Below are 18,207 nucleotides of genomic sequence, written 5' to 3' on the forward strand. Positions count from 1 at the left end.
CGGACCATTTCCCTATTTTCTATCTTCAAAGCCAGCTTCATCATCTGGGCCAGCCCATTGGGCTCCAGGGTTTCTACTTCAGACTTCAACCATGGGCTTAACCCGTTCATAAACGTTTCTTCTAACACCACCGTAGGTAGGGAAGCCACCGGAGCCAGTAGCTTGTCGAAACGGTTCCGGTATTCCTCGACTGTGGTCTCCTGCTTGATCGTTAAGAACCTGCCCACCAACGTTCCTTCCCTGGTCGCTCGGAACCTCACCAGCATTTTCTGTTTTAAATCATCCCAGCCGGCAAAAGCTTCCCGCTCTTCTTGTGATCGGTACCAATCCAACGCAGGCCCATCGAAACTGATCACCGCCACCGTGAGTTTCTCTGAATCCGTCAGGTTGTGTATCTTAAAATATCGGTCTGCTCGGAAAAGCCATGAGTCGGGTTCGGTTCCATCGAATACTGGCATCTCCACCTTCTTAAACTTACTCCGATCTACTGATCGCTCTTCCTCTGTTTTCGTTTCCAGCTTCGGCTCTTCAACCATCGCTAGAGGTGACGCCTCTGCCATGGTGACCTTGCTAGTAGATCCTTCTTCTATCTTTCGTTCGGGAGAATCTTCTTTAACGATTCCTTCAATGTACTTCAATATCACCTGCTGCTGTTGCGCCTGTTTGTCGATCTGAGAGTTCATTTCCGCGATGCTTTTGGCTAACAAGGCTATATTCTCCTCTATCACCGGTAGCCTTTTCATTTCCAACTCCACCGTCTCCAACCTTTCTTCCACTGCTTTCGTCATGGATACGTTTTGCCCAGGTATGATGCTCTGATACCAAAAATGTTAAGACACTCCCAGTTCCTTTTCTATTTCCTTTCAAAATTCAGATTACAGCCCAAGAACTAAATAACAAAATAACACTAAGCTTAATAATATAGTCTCACTGAGCTTGTAGGAACACTCAAGCTTGCGAACAATACACACAGAGAAAAGGAAAAACAAAACACAATAACAAGGAATTTCTGCCCTCCTTCCTTGCTACCAACCAGCTACTTAAAACACAAAAAAAAAACACAAAATAAACAAACGGTAACCTGTGCTGCACTCTCCCCTCTCAGGAGGTGGCTGCCCTGCCTTCTGCTTCAAAACATTCGTACCCTTCTCTGTGCCTCCTGTCCCCCTTTTAATCCCCACTACTAACGGACTGTGGGTCCCCTCTCTGGTCCCCATCCTCCTTGCTTTCTTCCCCTTCAACACGTGCCTGCTCGGGATTGGTTTCATGGTTATGATCTTCTTTGCCACTTGTCTCCCCCTCATTGGTTTCATGTTTTTTCTTATTCTTCCTATGATACGTAAATAGAATTGGTGGCCTAGCATAATCACCTGCAGAATAAATCATTGTGTGAGGAAGAGAACAAAAGAACAATGCAAGAGACAAAATTAAAATAATTTTAAAAAGGGTAAAAGGGCTTACCAGGCTTTTCATGGAGGACGGGAAATGGTTGCAATAGATCGTGATTAACACATTCGACTAGTCCCAGCCTAGCTCTTTTCTCTTCCAAAGCCCTATTAAGGTGTTAAAACCTATGCCTCAGAATTGCAGAAGCAAATGCCTCCCGAAAAAATTCATTGTCAAAACACAACCAACCTAGCAGTGAAAGGCAGAATAGGAAATTTCTGACTTATTTCACTGAAAATAAACCTAGATGCTTTCATCTTCAAGTGATAGTTCTTGTCCACAGCTCTCTTATATATAGTCGTCTGCTTCTCGTCCAACAGCTTAGGCTGTACAGATTTGTTCGAAAACAATTGGTATTGCATCATTTAGAAAAAAAAGAATTAATCAGGTGACGATGGTTATTCAGCTTAAAGGCCTTATTACCTTGCCTTCACCCGTACTTGTGACTATGTCTATTGCATAAATTTCATTCTCTTCAAACTCGGCATCATCGACTCTTGTTTCTGGATTTGAAACACTGAGAATAACCTTGTTTCCATCAATCACAAATTGCTTCAACTGGTGGCTAAGAACCCCTTCAACAATTTTGCAATCATAAGCAGCTGCAACCTTTTGAATGGCTTCTGTTACATCTTTATTCTGAAGTTGAGAGGATTTAATTAATCAATAGAAACTTTCAAAAAGAAATCATCAAGAATTCAGAGGAAAAAAGAACGGAAAAAGAAAAAATAAACAAACCCATCATTAGGCATTTATAACCATAAAAAATCCAATTATGTATTAATCATGACTAACAAGATTACACGACTTATGATGCCAATAATGATGGGAAAAAACAACAGACCACCTGAAAAAGTAACATGCCCTATCAGAGTAACTATGACAAAAGCCTCATTTGGAATATATTCCATAGCTTCAATAAAGTTTTCATCATGTAGGGCTCTTAAGCAACAACGCAGAGATAGAATACAGAAGAAACAGCTACCATTTGCCAAAAATGAGGAGTTGTAAGCACAAAATTGAAGGAATAAAAGAAAACGAATACGTACACAATATTTTAAGCACTAACTAAAATTCTTGTTTTATAGTATAAACCCTATTCACTATTATAAAACATCACATGAGTATATCATCAGGATGTATATATCTTACAACAATTTGGACAAATGAGGTTTGAGACAGACATCATCCATGGAAAGTCAACTATGAATATGGTATACCAAATTTGACCGATCACAATATAGGCAACAGGGAAAGAGGCAATTCACAGTCACAAATCACCTCGACAAAGTTGCCTTTGTTATCTGGTTATGAGAAAATGGATTGTTGATAATATAAACTCCAGCCACTATCGTTAGACATCACTAAGATTATCATGACAACATATTTTGTATAATAATTTGGGCAATTAAGACCATAGGCATCATCCTTGAGATGTCAGCTTACGATATCCCAAATTCACCATACACAATTATAGGCAACAGGGAAAAGAGGTAACCCACAAGTCACAAATCACCTCGGCAAAGTAGCCTTCATTATCCAGTTATGAGAAATGGATTATTTAACAACATCACAAGACCACAACAGATAGTCATGTATCTTATTAATTTGGACAAGTGAGAACATAGACATCATCCAAGAAAGTCAGTCTAGAACATCCCAACTTTGACCATACACAATATAGGCAACAGGGAAAAGAGGCAATCCACAAGTCATAAATCACCTCGGCAAAGTTGCCAACAATTCAGTATATTTTAGTTGCTTCATTTAACTTTAATGCTATAGGGAATATACTTCTGAATGCCCTCACTTCAACCATCAATAAACAAATTTCAATTTATATTTTACCGATTTGGACAAGTGAGATCATAGACATCATCCATGAAAGTCAGCCTATGATATCCCAACTTTGACCATACACAGTATAGGCAACAGGGAAAAGAGGCAATCCAAAATTCATAAATCACCTCGGCAAAGTTGCCTTATAATTTTGTGCATTAGAATTTCTCCAATACACTTAATTTCTATAAGTAAATATACTTTCTATTGCTTTCACTTCAACCATCGATCAATAAGAAAACTTCACAATACTGAGTGAGTACACATCAATTGACATGGTGAGCAAAAACAAATAAAAGTGTTATGTTTCAAGCAAGATCAACTATACATGGTTACACCACCATTTATTTATTTCAGAGCTTCATCAAGAAAAATAAAATCAAAGTTTAGTATTGTTAGAAGTAGGACACCAAAACTAAGAGTTAGCCTAAACTGCATAAACACTAGCACTAAAAAAATTCTCTGAAAAATATAGATCACTGAGACCATGGGCATCAGCCATACACAGTATGTCCACCTACAAGGACCCAATCTAGACCAAATTCAATATGGGCAACAGGGAAAAGAGGTAATCAACAAGTAACTGATTACCTCGGCAAAGTTGCCGCTAAAATGTCTGATCAATCTCTTCCCCATAGGTTAGACTAGACAATTCAAAAGAAAGGACTTGAGGGGATGAATCTTAGAAATTCTGATAAACAAATACCAGCATGGAACAGAGGAACTGAATCCTATAAGTTATGATAAACAAACACCACACATAGGATCCAGAACATAAACAAGTTTACAATGTCATACTCAAAAAATTAAAAATAACTAGCCAAGACTTCATATTTACAAATGTGACTTTGAAAAAGTCCTTACCATATAGAAGTATTTATTCCTCATAAGAATAGCCATGACAAAAACTTCACATGCTAAACCATAGCTTAAGATACGCAATATAACCATGGCTTAAAAAAAGTAGTTTAGAGTACAAACAATTAATCAACATAGTCTCTAGGAAGTGCACATTGATCAATGGAAATTTCAGTCCTTAAAATCGAATGACAAATGTTCCAAATAATAGTATAAAGAACTATTACCTTTTTCCCAGGCCTAACAAGCCTCAAGGCAACTTCAGCAGCAGTGTTAGCAGCTGCAATGACATCGGCTGCCCTTCCAGTTACCGGACCTTCTTGCAGAACGTGAGTGTGAGCAACTACAGCGATAAACCCATCAATATGACAGCCCATATCACTGCCGTAAGAAAAACCCATCATCAATCAACTGTCATTAAACACGCCACGAGAAAACAGCAATCAGTCAATGTATAATTTGGTTACATCTTGAGTATATCTCCTTCTTCCATCACTGTTTCATCGCTAGCCAGAGGTGAAAAGTGACCAACTGTATTGTTTACAGAGATGCAAGTTGGAAAAGCAACCCCCCGTTCTATCTTCTTCTTAACATTCTTGTACATGTTTCCTGTTTGCCTTCACAAGCAAAAAAAAAAAAAGATTACTAAAAATACGATCAAAACAGAAGGAGGAAAAAACTTAGAAGTTCCTGTTAAAACCTACTCTCTAATGAAGGAATCGCCTTTTTCGCAAATGTCAACGATTTTTGCTTTCGGCTTACATTGGGATATCACAAGCTGCAATGCCTCTGCAAGAATGTTGCGTTACAAAGAACAATGTCATAATTCATATAACAGAACAATGAAGAGTAACTATGCCGCGAGCTCAATTAGACATGCAATGGAAAGACAAAGATTACTGACTGTTTATGATCTCGGCAGCACTTTTGTACTTTGTAACAACATCCGGAGAGGAGAGATCCAACTCCATCTCCTCCCTTTCATCGTCCGACGACATTTGTTCTTGAGCTTCAGGTATGTGAAGAAGCAAATGATTTAGGATGAAGAAATGAAGTTTAGCAGCTAAGAACCACAGAAGCAATAACGCTTCGTACTTGGAAGTATAAAGCAGAGAAGAAATTAGGGTTAGCTTCTTCAATGGCCGCGTATATTTATATAGGAATGGCATTGAGGTTGTTAGGGTTTTGGGTTTTCGTCTTCCACTTTACCCCTAAAACAAAAGAAAAAACCAAAGAAACAAAAAACAAAAAACTACTTTTTTTTAATTTGTGTCAAAATACTAGCTTTCAATTTTAAAAAAAAAAATATTGTTGGTTAAAAAACAATAATAATTAGAAAAGTTTTAAAAACACCTTAACTTAAAAAAGTTTTAAGATACATGTAATATTAGTATATTAACAAAAAAAAAAAAAAAACTATGACTTCTCTTCTTAAGAAATTGTCAAAAGCATCGATTTCATCTTTCACAACTAGTAAATCTTATACAAAATTGTCAAAACTACTCTTACTTTGACCGGTAAACCAATTTTGATGGCATGGGCGTGGAAAAATGCCCCTTGCTCTCACTCTATCGACTTTTGGAAGTCCCTAACAGTGGTCTCAAATGTATACACTCTACTCATTCCTTAGTTCTTCGGTGTCTGACAAGTGAAAAGGTACTACTCCCATATGTCTTTTGTGCTCCTCGGGCTCGATGTGTAGGTGGGTCATTTCCAATATGACCAACTTGGATGAAAATCATACATTAGCTTCACCAATGAGAAAGTAAAGTGATATGTGAATGAGAAAAATAAGACTAAGAGAGTGAGGGAATGGAGTGATTTGTAAGTGTGGAAGGAAAGAGAGAAGTGTTTTTATGTGTGCACTAAGTTTTTTATTTTATTATTATTTTTTTTTTTTTTTGTATTTTCACTCCAAGGGTAAAAATACCTTATTTTCAAAAAAAAAATTGAACAAATTTCATTCTCTCTAAAGTTTGGGTCATTCATACAATTTTCACAACTGTTTTTTTTTTCTATTTTGTAGACTCTTTGTTTGTTTTGTTTTACTAAATCTAATTGTCATTTTCAGGACAACAATTGTCGAGACGATTGAGAGATTGAACTTTCTATCTTAATGATGCAAATTCATTTCAAATTAGTGACCTTACTTTGGAAAATCTATTTGTCTATTATTCCACAAATATTCTTGATTAAGAAGAAAATACTCCTTAATTTGGTTCATAGTTTTTAGGTTTAGTTTCTATATGTTTCTCATGTTTTGAAACCTAAAATTTTTGTTCTTGAGATTTTAATAATGCTTAATTTTAGTTATTGAGATAAGAACACCATTAATCGTTAGACTTAACAAAAGGATGACTAGATGATGGTTTAGACTAATTTTAAACCAAAATAGACCGATAATATGATAATTGTTTGGATTTTCATAGGGTAAGAAGTTATTTTTAAAAATAATAATAAAAATAAAAGAAACTCAAAAGACACTTTCAGCAATCCAACAAAGAAGGAAGCACATTGAAATTTGTTGGAACCTAATATCATAGAGAAGAAATCTAACAAAGATAATCCATAAACAATTTGTCAAAAAATTATTGGGAACTAATTACCAAATTATGCTAACACAAAGTAAGATTGGGATGCCTTTCTTCCCTTCCTACCCTCAATTTCCTTCAAATGTTGCTTATAGTTGGGAAATTGCCAAAAATAGGTTAAAAAAAGATGTTTAAATGACTTTTGGGACAAGTTTTCAAAAGAAAGACTTTAGGACAATTTGGGTGTGAATGGACAAAAATGTCCTTCATTAAATTTCTATCCCTCTTTATTGAATTTTTCGACTACCCACGTTCGCTTTTCCTTCTCTTTCGCGTAGAACACCTGAAGTAAAAAAAAAGCATCTCCTTTCGTTGGCTTTTAAAATTTCCCGCTCTGCTCTTCGAAGATACTCCGACTGTTCGTCGATCGTCGGTCCTCCAGTGCATTTCGTCGCTTCTCCTTTTCGAACCTAAGAATCAACTTTGAGCGTTTTCTCTTATTTCAGTGAGTTTTATCTGTAACCCATTTTCAATATATTTCCTGTAAATGTTTGGTTTTGGAATCGACTTATTTGCTGGAATTTGTTCCTTTTTCTTCAGGCTTCAATCATGACATCGACATCGACCGACGGACCCTTGTACAAGATTAATCCTTCCCATTATTTTTATTCCCTAGTAAGTTGTTTGTCTCATTTAGAAAAGACAACACATAATATTAAGGCGAAACTCAAACCCGATCAATTAGCCTTATTTAGGAAAACAAAGTTTGGGCACTTTTTGGACCTAAATATTGTCTTTAATGGGCCACTCATCCACTACTTACTGTTAAGGGAGGTGGAAGATGAAGGAAAGGATTCTATAAGTTTCTTACTAGGGGCGTTGTTTGTACTTTCAGTAGGAGAGAGTTTAACACCATAACTGGACTATGGGGTCCTAAAGAGGACTATATTCAGTTGGTTGGGAATAGTCGACTGTTTGAGAAGTTTTTCAAAGACAAGGAGTGTATTTATGTTAGCGACTTAGAGGATATATTTTTGGAATACGAGGGTGATGACGATGATATTGTGAAATTAGCTTTAGTCTACTTTATAGAGATATCTTTGTTGGAAAAAGATAGGTGAACCAAAGTCGACATTGGTATTTTCAAGATTGTTGATGATTGGAATACATTTAATAATTATGATTGGGGTCGGATTGTTTTTGGACGCACGCTAAGTGCCTTGAAAAGAGCCTTGGACAAGCAATATGCCAAGGGAAAGAAGAAATCAACATAGACAAAAAAATATACTATCAATGGATTTCCGCATGCATTACAGGTATGTGACTTCTTACTTTTTACTTCAAAACTTATGCATACATTTAAAATTAAACGATCGTTTAGCTATTTTAAACGATCGTTTAGTTTTTTTAAACGATCGTTTAGTTGTTTTAAACGATCGTTTAGTTATTTTAAACGATCGTTTAGTTATTTTTTAACGATCATTTAGTTATGTTAAACGATCGTTTAGTTATGTTAAACGATCGTTTAGTTGTTTTCAAACGATTGTGAAACCACTTGTTTATATATCTATATATATCTTGTGGCACTTCCTAAACTTGTTTGTCAAATGTCAAATAGGTTTGGGCATATGAGTCTATACCAACCATCATTGGATGTGGTGTAGATAAAGTAAACAATCATGCCATACCACGAATGCTGAGGTGGGTGTGCCAACAATCACCAAAATCCCAAACTATAAGCCAGATGTTTGACTCGTCAATGGTAAGTAGCAAGCAATAGTAACTAACTTAAGGATCGCATGATTTTGTGCTTATTTCTTTGTCCTAAATACATTTGTCTTTTTCTATTTGCAGTTTATAATTAAGGCGGTCATTGAGATGACACCTGAAGAGGAGCAGTTGAAAATTGTTTCAGGTGAACTTTTTGAAAACTTCCGCTCATCTACCATTATTCAGTCGAAGAATGGTAGTTCAAAAAGAGTAAGAGAAGTTGTTAATGATGAAGATGACTTCAAAAAGAGTAAGAAACAGAAGTCCAAGACTAAGATGAAAAAGGCTATTCGGAATCTCCAAGATCGAGTAGCGATTGTTGAAGGGCAACTTACTAGTATAAAATCTGATATTGACGAATTGAAGGGCATGATGTCAACCATATTGAAGCACATTGGACTTCAAAGAAAGGTTATGAATGAAACTGTTAAGTGTATTGACGTTAGTTGTTTCATATTTGGTAATTACTCACACGTTAAGTTGCATGTTCTCGCTAATTCATTTTGAGGTTCCATGGGGTGACGACGGAGACCGCAAGGTGTCTGAAGGCTTAGTAGATCATACATTAGAAAGTAAAGAAGTGGATAATGCTAAGACCGAAGATGTTGACACAGGCGGTACCCCTAATTGGTTGAGGATGCCAAAGGAGGATGAACACATTGAACTTAAAAAGAAGGTTTGGTTCCATGTTCTTGCTAATATTGATGTTTAATTTCTATCATTATCCACACTAATGCATTATGAGCTTCCATAGGGCGACAAAGATGTTTACACCGTTGGTACACCTCCTTGGTTGAGGTTTAATATTGAGTTAGAGAAGCCAATCGATGTGTTGAAGAAAAAGGTTGATATTGGTTTAGAGGAGCCAATAGATGTCGTTGGCGATGAGGTTGAAATTGAGGACAGTGAGAAAAAACTTCGTACTCATTTTGATGAAGATGTCACAGAGATAGAACCATTTCTCACTCAACGACCACACGTTCGGCCCGTCCATAAGAAGCGTGCAAGTGTTTACCTATCAACCCCATTCACAACTCTACCTAAACGGTCTGTGACATCAACCACCACCACCTCTCAGTCTGAACCAATTGTTTATGATCCTATGCATAAAATACTTGACGTCCATTTAGATAGACTTCGAGCTTGGATTACAGACAAGCGTACAGACGATGAGGTGCGTGAAACCTTTCATGGGAAAAAATCGAAGGTTTTTTTTCAGAGACTTGTTTATATGTCGCCGGTGGTTGGCGGATGAGGTAAGGGATTATCTTATCATTTATGCCATTATAATTTTTTTATTGTTATGGTTCTATACATTTACTGCTTACTTTTGTTTCTATTAGCATTTGGATGCACTTTTTCTTTTCATTCGCTTGAAGATTAAGGCAGCCGGGATACCTTCTTCTCAGAACTTCACAACTGCAGACACAATCTCTATGGTTTGGAATCGTCACGTTACTTTATGTATGTATTTGCGTTTGATATTTGTCTTTTGGTCTGATATTTGCATTTGTATGTTTTTCTTTGCAGCGCATTTTAGTTGCGAAGTGGCCCCTATACAAAGAATGTATTAAAGAGAATCGCCCGTTTGACTGGGAGGAAGAGTATAGGTTGGTTGACTATGTTGTCGGGTCAAAAGAGGACTTCCAAGATCCTTGGGCAAGTGTTGATTACGTTTACTCTCCATTCAATGTCCATGCCAACCATTGGGTTCTATTATGCTTGGATTTGGTAAGTTGTCAAGTGAAGGTATGGGATTCGCTTCTGTCACTTACAACTGTCGAAGAGATGACAAACATATTACTGCCCATTCGAGAGTTGGTGCCAAAGTTGTTAGATAGTACTGGCTTCTTTGATAGGAGAGGTAGATCATCGACATACAAGGAACCTTGGCCAGTTGTCATTGTTGACTCAATTCCACTTCAACGAAATAATAGTGATTGTGGCGTATTCACAATTAAGTATTTTGAGTACATAGCTGCTGATGTTGGTTTAGATACATTATGTCAAGAAAACATGTCATACTTTAGAAAACAATTAGCATTTCAATTATGGACCAACACTCCTATGTATTGAAATATTTACATAAATCACAAGTATCAATTGGCTTTTCGATTATTCTCTATGTTGCATTTCAATTAGTATCAATTGGCATTTCAATTAGTAGTATCGATTATTCTCTATGTTACAAAACTACTTGTAGCTAAACGATCGCTTAATATTTTTTATGATTTTAAGAATATCGTTAAGACTTTACTAAACGGTCGTGTAAAGATATGTGCACGATCTTTTACATTAGTGTCATACATATAAACGATCGCTTAATACTCTTCACCTGAACGTTTAGGAAATCGCTTAAACATCGTTTATTAAGAAGGATCGTTTAGACTTTATTAAACGATCGTTTAGACTTTACTAAACGATCACTTAAACATATGTGCGTGATGAGTATTTCTCTACACGAATGTTTTGTGATATGTATCTAAACGAATACAAATATTAACTCAAAAGTACAAGAACCAAATATATATTTTTTTATTTACCAAAAGTATTTATTCGCCCAAAGTTCCAGCACATATTGTTGTCTAAACAGTTTCATGTTTGGCACAGTTAGACAACCAGGGTCACTACCAGTTACAAGGCATTCAACAAATTTAGAACAGAAAATTCTACAATCCAATGAACGCCCTTTTTGTAATGTGGCCTTCGATCTGCGTATTGGCCAAGGGCCATATGTGAAATGATTTGAATGGAGGTTGACTCCAATTGCAATTGCGAGTGAGGCAATGCATCGTGCAGGCATTTGAAGTGCTTCATCAACAAGTTTCTGCTCAACATAATTTGGTATTGAGTCGAACACGTAGATCTTGCATTTTCTCATATCAGCTGCAATAGCCAACCAGTGTTCTTTTATGTTGATGCAGCTAATCACGTAGTTGACATCACCCCACCCTGATATTTGGTCGTAATCACCAACAGCTGTGTTGAAATAGTATTCCACATCTTTTACTGTCCATATAGTTAGGTGTGTTGTTGGGTCTGTCCATTCAGCTTTGTTATTATCTGGTGTCACCAGATGAGTATCGAAAATATGGTTCCAAACAATGCAGTCTGGTTAATTGATTCCAGTCTTGAAGAACAAGTAAAAAAATTTAGTCACAATATAATGATGCAGTTTAACTTCTATACAAAAAAAAAATTAAAGAATAACAACTTACTATAAACGAGGAATGTAATATTCTAAAAGAACGCTTGCAAAGTTGCTTGAGATGCAACATTTTTTTTCTGCAAGTGGGATAATAGCAAATCCAATGTCTACAAAGAAAAAATAAACGATCGTTTAGTGAATGAAATGAGAGTATAAGCGATCGCTTAAGAAATGTACATGTGATCGTTTACTTACTAAGCGATCGTGTAATATTAACTTAACGATCGTTTAGTTAATAGAAGCGATCGTTTAGTTAATATAAGAGATCGTTTATTTAATAGAAGCGATCGTTTGGGAAGAGTACTTACGTCTCCATGTACCCATGTGTTTTCTTCAAGCTGTCTGAAAAAGTCTTTCTTTCTGGTTGTGGAGACTACTTTCCTTTGTTCATGGTTTGTTTTTCTTGATCTTTTCCATTGTAAGTATTCCTTCCATAATTTTGGATCCACTTGCCACATCGGATTATATCTATCTACTTCTCTGATTTCCACATCTGGGACAGGTATTGTAGATTCTGATATGATCTTAGTAGATGTTGTGGGTGGATTACCTTGTTCATCTTCATCTTGCACCTTTTTATTTTCTATTTTACATAGCTTTCTTCTCTTTATTGGTTTTTCTTGTTCATCTTTATCAGGCACAGTTACTGGTTCTTTTTCAACCAAAGTAACTGCTTCATCATTTTTTTGAATCTCAACCTGTTTTTTTGTTGTTTCCTGCAATGTAATCGTATTAAACAAGTAACAAACTATTAATTCAAACAACTACAAATATGTTGTGTATACATACCAGTTGAGATTCTTCATTTACAATTTTTATAGTTTAATCCAATGGAGCCAATTCACATAGTGCAAGAGGTTGGCTCATAAGTGGAAGGGTAGTAATCATTTGTGGCAGGTATGTTTCTTTCTGAATTTTAGCACTTAAACTATCCGATATATCTCTTATAGTCATTAGCAAGTCTGCATCCCTGCCGTCTATGCTTATATCACTACCACATTCCTGTTGATGTTCCCTAAATAAAATGAGAAAAAAAATGAGAATAAGAAAAAAAAAATACAATTGTTAGGTATTTATAAACTAGTAAACAATGAATGAAATGTTAACCTTTGGGTTTCCTCTTAATGTTCAGTATGTTGTTGTTCAGTATGTTGTTCTTGAACAACATACTCATTGTCATTCTGATGAGTATGATCATTCCCTTGATTTTCAGTTTGATTCTAATAAACAAATAAAAACGAACATAAAATTAAAATAATAATGTATTGTTAAACGATCGTGTATAAAAGTAAACGATCGCGTAACTTTGATAAACGATCGTCTATCAAAGTTAAACGATCGTGTAACTAATGTATAATGAAAACAAATTTTACCTGGACCAATCTCTCGAGCATCTGCTTCATTTTATACAGCTCCAATGACTGGTTTGTGATTGTGTCATCCATCCTAAAACTATAGAAGTCAGTGTGGATAGATCATTACGAACTTCTTTTATTTCCTTCTTCAGTTTCTTGTAGGATTTTGAATGACTTTGTTCTTTTTTGTCATTGGACTTCTTTGATCTGCAATGTTTCTTCTTTGTGATTGGATGCATTTCTGACTGGTCAGCCACTGTTTGACTTTGTTCTCTTTGGGGCGACAGTTATGGAGATGAGTCTGATTGCTCCAATGATTTGTTCTTCATTGCTCAAATGGATTCATCGTCCTCCATTTGCATGTTATCATCCCCTCGAATTCGACTCTCCATGAAAGCCTTCTCTTGGGTCGACATCTTCAGTTTAGGTTGAACAATAGTCTGCAATGTAATTGTATTAAACGATCGTGTAATTGTATTAAACGATCGCTGACAAGTTTTACTTACATTTTTTATGTCGAATATGTTCTTCTGCGGCATTTTGTAAGATGGAGCTTGCGTACAATTCCATCTCAATATCCTAGGGATTAATCCCTTACTATTTCTTGTGGTCAGGTGCTCATTTGCAGTTGAGAGTACTTTATAAGCCCACACCTACAACATTTAAACAAATATGTTAAACTTTGATGTTCAATTGGCATTTACTTAAAGTGTATGAACAAATAAAAATCACCTGAAAAGCAAGCACGTAGCCTTTGATGTTGTAGTATGACACTGCTTTGGAACTTGTTGTCTTCTTCAGCTCGTATGCCTCTTTTTTTTCCTTGGAGACTTGTCTTTAAACTGTTGAGCAGACGAGTGTAGAAGAAAGTTGACCAATCAAAGCTTTTAAATGCTTCTTCATCATCAACTCTTCCCAAAATATCCATGTCAAGCTGTGTTTTCTTATCCTTCCCGACCATCACAGTTTCTATAAAGACAGCCAAGGCGACCTTCACAGCATCGTCATCATTTGTAAACTCAAAATTCTTGAAAATTTCCTCAATTTCCAAGCATGTTATTAGTTTCTTATTTTCTGATTCGAATAGAAGACTTTGTAGGCGCATGCTATCGCAATCTTTCTCCAGTGAATTTTTTGTTGGCCACAATTCAGTTATGATGTTGAATTCTTTTTGGGTAAAATGGACGTTCTTCCCTAAAACTAAGAAACAGATTCCATCTGCGTTACCGTCTTTAGGTATCTGCCTCAGCAAGAAATGATGGATCAACTGGCCGTTGAAGACCATGTTCACATTCAGTAATGGACCAAAAATTGTTTTGTCGAACATTTGCAGCTGTTCCTTGGTCAGTTTATCCTTAATAAGACTGTCGATCTTGTGCACTTGGCATGACACAGTGGCAGGGAAATACTTGTCGCTAGGTACAGCCATCCTGAAAATATAGTTAATCGAAAAGTAATAAATTTAACAATCTGGAGAACTATATTGAAGACAGAAGTCAAATCTGAAACCCTAAACGCTTTACAATAATAATTTAAGAACACAATGATAGTTTTTCAAGACAGAAGTCGAAACGTTTGAAATATAAAGAAAGGAAAACTGTAACGTTATAGTAGGAAAAGTTCGGGAAAATACCTTTTAACGTTGACGAAAAATATGGATTGAAACAAAAATGGTCTAAGAGAACAATGGACTAAGAGAAAACGAAGGTGAGTGATCAGTGCGTTGTGTATTGCGAAGTGACGAAAAATGAACGAAGAAGGCGGAACGTATATATCGGTTGTTTTTACCAAAGGGGCAATATTGTAAATTCGCGTACTTTTTTTTAAATGCTGAATTGCGGTTGTAAACAATTCGCGGGTGTGTTTCGTTGTTTTAAAAGATCGTTTAAAACTAAAACGATCGTATAGCTTTTTATAATCGATCGTTTAGTTAATTTCAAACGATCGATTGGTTGTTTTAAACGATCGTTTAGTTTTGTTTAACCGATCGTTTAGTTATGTTTAACTGATCATTTAGTTTTTTTCAAATGATCGTTTGGTTATTTTTACACGATGTTTTGATTGTTTTTAACCGATCGTTTAGTTTTGTTCAACCGATCGTTTAGTTGTTATCAAACAATCGTTTACTTTAGTTTTATTTAACCGATCGTTTAGTTGTTTTCAAACGATCGTTTGGTTGTTTTTAACCGATCGTTTAGTTATTTTTAAACGATCATTTAGATATTTTTAAACGAACATTTAGTTATTTTTAAACGATCCTAAAACCAGTTTCTTGTGTTCCTAAATGAATAAGCCAATTGTTATTTTCGTCTTCTTCATCCATCTGAAAGCACAGAAAGTAAGAATGTTGGGACACATCATTAAGAAAACACATCATTAACAAACATTCATTAATTAGTGTAATAATTAGTACATTGGTAGAGAAATTTCTAATCTTGTATGCTCGACTTGTCGGTATATGAAATTGGATTGGTACACGTTAATCTGTTGTGACCTATTTGTTTACACCAACCACACTTATGCAATTTCAGAGCTTCACCAACACTTGGAATCCTCTTTTTCTTCGGTCGACCAACTCTTTTGACTACTTTCGGAGGTAAAACAGTCATATGTACGTAGTCTTCGCTTGTCTTCCAATCTGACTGATTCCCAACTGGGTAGACGACCTTCACATATGCAGCCAACAAACATTCATTAGTGTAATAATTAGCACATAAACTATAAACATTTATATTACGATCCGGTGCTGCAGCAATGACATGTGAGCATGGTAGTTGCTCAGCTTGAAACTCTTTGCAGGTGCATTCTTTAGTCTGAAGATTTACGACCTCCTCCTTATCTAAATCTTTGACATAAAATTGGTAACAGTCAATTGGGTTGATCTTCATTGTCAAAGCTCCTTCTTGTTTCTTTTGAATAACTAACTCTGCCCATTTGGTCAATGTAGACGTCACTTTAATGCCTTCTTCTCGACGCTCCCAAAACCAACGTTGTAGCAAAGCTCGAACATTTTCAAGAAATGAAGCAATAGGCAAATCTCTAGGTTATTTCAGTATAGAATTCATGGACTCTGCTATATTTGTTGTCATCATGTTATATCGTCTTCCTGGGCAGTGAACACGAGACCACCGTGCTATTCCAATATCATTTAAATATTTCCCTGAACCATTAGGAAATGCAAGAAGATGTCTCCACGCTTCTACAAATGTTGATTCACGATATGTTCTTGATGCATTATAAAACAAAGTAGCAACCGTGTTATTCTTATATTTATCATGCAAATTTTGACTCAGATGTTGGACACAAAGGCCGTAGAATGCATAGGGGAAAACTGATGAAATACCCTTGGAGAAGCATGTTTTCCGATCTGTCACGAAGTCTAGATTAGGCACCTCCCCTATTGCACCTTTCAATTTTTCTAAGAACCACTGTATTGAGTCATCTGTTTCTTTATCAACTACTCCAAAGGCTAGAGGATAGATCTTATTGTTACCATCTAAGCAAACGGCCACTATTAACTGACCCCGATATTTGTTCTTAAGAAATGTTCCGTCCATGACTATGACCGGTCTAATGCAATTTAAGAATCCTCTAACACAAGGACCAACAGCTATAAAAAGATATTTAAAGAAATGATCATCTTCGAGTTCCATGTGAAATATTGTACCTTGATTTGTAAATTTGAGTGTTTCACCATATCTACGCAAAAGATTATATGACTCTTCAGGAGACCCTCGCACTCGTTCATATGCATTTTCTCTGGCACGTCATGCTTTCTCATAACTCATATTTATGCCATAGTCTTACCTCATGTCTTCTATGATATCACGTGGTTTGTATATGCGACCGGGTCCCTTGAATTTGGACTTTATTAATTCTCCAACAACCCAAGATTTTGCTTGCTTATGGTCACGATTCAAAAACTCAAGAGAACATGAATGAACTTTCACATACTTTTTAATCTTGAATATATTTGAATCCTTCAATCTAACCGCTCGCAATCTCCAAACACACTTGTTGTCGATGCATCTAACGAAAAGAATCTCTTTTGTAGACTTTTTTACTACAAACTGAATTTTTTTCATTGCCAACACACTTAATCTCATTGACAAATCTCTCTTGCAAAAAAAGATTTGTCCTACATCCAACTCTTCACTTGTAGAGCTTTCTTTGGACCAGCCACTTTCTTTTGTCTTCAACTTCCGACTAGAGGAGTTGTAGTCAACTTTACCTTTTCCTTTGCAATCTTTTATAGGAGCATCTCTTTGTTCTGGGATGTCAAATAATTCATTGTACATCTCAACTGACTCCCATGTAAAAGTATCATCTTTTGAATGATATGACTCATATGATTCCCATATAGCCGAATTGGTCCCTATCATGTTATCACACAAGCCAACCTGAACTTCACCAATATCAACTTCATTCTCATCTAATGTATCCATTCCAATTGGAGGATGAGGGTTTAAATTTTGAACTTGGTTGCTCCCAGATACTGAATTGTAATCTTTATTTAACACTTTCATGCTTCGGTTGCTTGTAGGCTCAAATGATAGGTATAGGGGGACCTCCAATGGATTTTCACTAAGAATATAAAACTTCAAATCACGGTCATTGCTTAACTCAAATGAAGGAGCTTCATTTTCCCCTTTTATCTCATATATACATCTTATCTTTATGTCGAACTTTGTAGGGTCAACTTCTGCAAGATCATATAATTCATACTGTAAATCTTTGTGCGTTATTTCTTTACTAACAACAATGCCTTTCAACACTCCTCCTTCATATTTTCTTCGTCCCTCATCCCATGCACCACCGTGATGCACTAAAATCCGAACATGTGCCATCCTTAAACTACCTTAAGTAGTTTTGTATCTTCAAAAATTGATTTGAACTTAAGAACCTACAAGATGCGTGCAAGATGTAAAGAAATAACAAAAATAACTGCAAGATGTGTGCGGGCCTAAGAGAGTTACTAAACATGCAAAGAATAGCTCTAAATGGATTAGGAGGTGTACCAATTTGATTTTTAAATAAATAGTGAAAGTTTGGAACGTGCGAGATACGTGCAAGATAAAGCATGAGAGCCTAAGAGAGTTACTAAACATGCAAAGAATAGCTCTAAATGGATTAGGAGGTGTACCAAGTTGATTTTGAAATAAATAGTGAAAGTTTGGAACGTGCGAGATAAAGCATGAGG

General features: G+C 36.0%; 1 protein-coding gene across 1 annotated transcript; it reads right to left on the reverse strand.

The window, feature by feature from the left end:
• Window positions 1–1,170: 1,170 nt before the first annotated feature.
• On the reverse strand, window positions 1,171–5,141 carry LOC103502146 (ERBB-3 BINDING PROTEIN 1-like). The gene is made up of 8 exons (XM_008465990.3): window positions 5,048–5,141; window positions 4,848–4,932; window positions 4,611–4,760; window positions 4,371–4,524; window positions 1,870–2,085; window positions 1,636–1,772; window positions 1,462–1,553; window positions 1,171–1,370 (listed from the first exon to the last, which is right to left on the reverse strand). The coding sequence occupies exons 1-8, from the start codon at window positions 5,139–5,141 to the stop codon at window positions 1,171–1,173; spliced, it is 1,128 nt and encodes a 375-aa protein (XP_008464212.2).
• Between the last annotated feature and the right edge of the window lie 13,066 nt (window positions 5,142–18,207).

Source organism: Cucumis melo, chromosome 8 (assembly GCF_025177605.1).
Source record: "Cucumis melo cultivar AY chromosome 8, USDA_Cmelo_AY_1.0, whole genome shotgun sequence".
NCBI classification, from domain to species: domain Eukaryota; kingdom Viridiplantae; phylum Streptophyta; class Magnoliopsida; order Cucurbitales; family Cucurbitaceae; genus Cucumis; species Cucumis melo.

Excerpts from the sequence above, each read along its gene's own strand:
- LOC103502146 (XM_008465990.3), bottom strand. The coding sequence starts at position 5,141 with ATGTCGTCGGACGATGAAAGGGAGGAGATGGAGTTGGATCTCTCCTCT. Across the intron at positions 1,773-1,869 it reads CAAGTACGGGTGAAGGCAAG|CCTAAGCTGTTGGACGAGAA; the intron begins GTAATAAGGCCT and ends AAATCTGTACAG. Across the intron at positions 1,371-1,461 it reads CGTCCTCCATGAAAAGCCTG|GTGATTATGCTAGGCCACCA; the intron begins GTAAGCCCTTTT and ends TTTATTCTGCAG.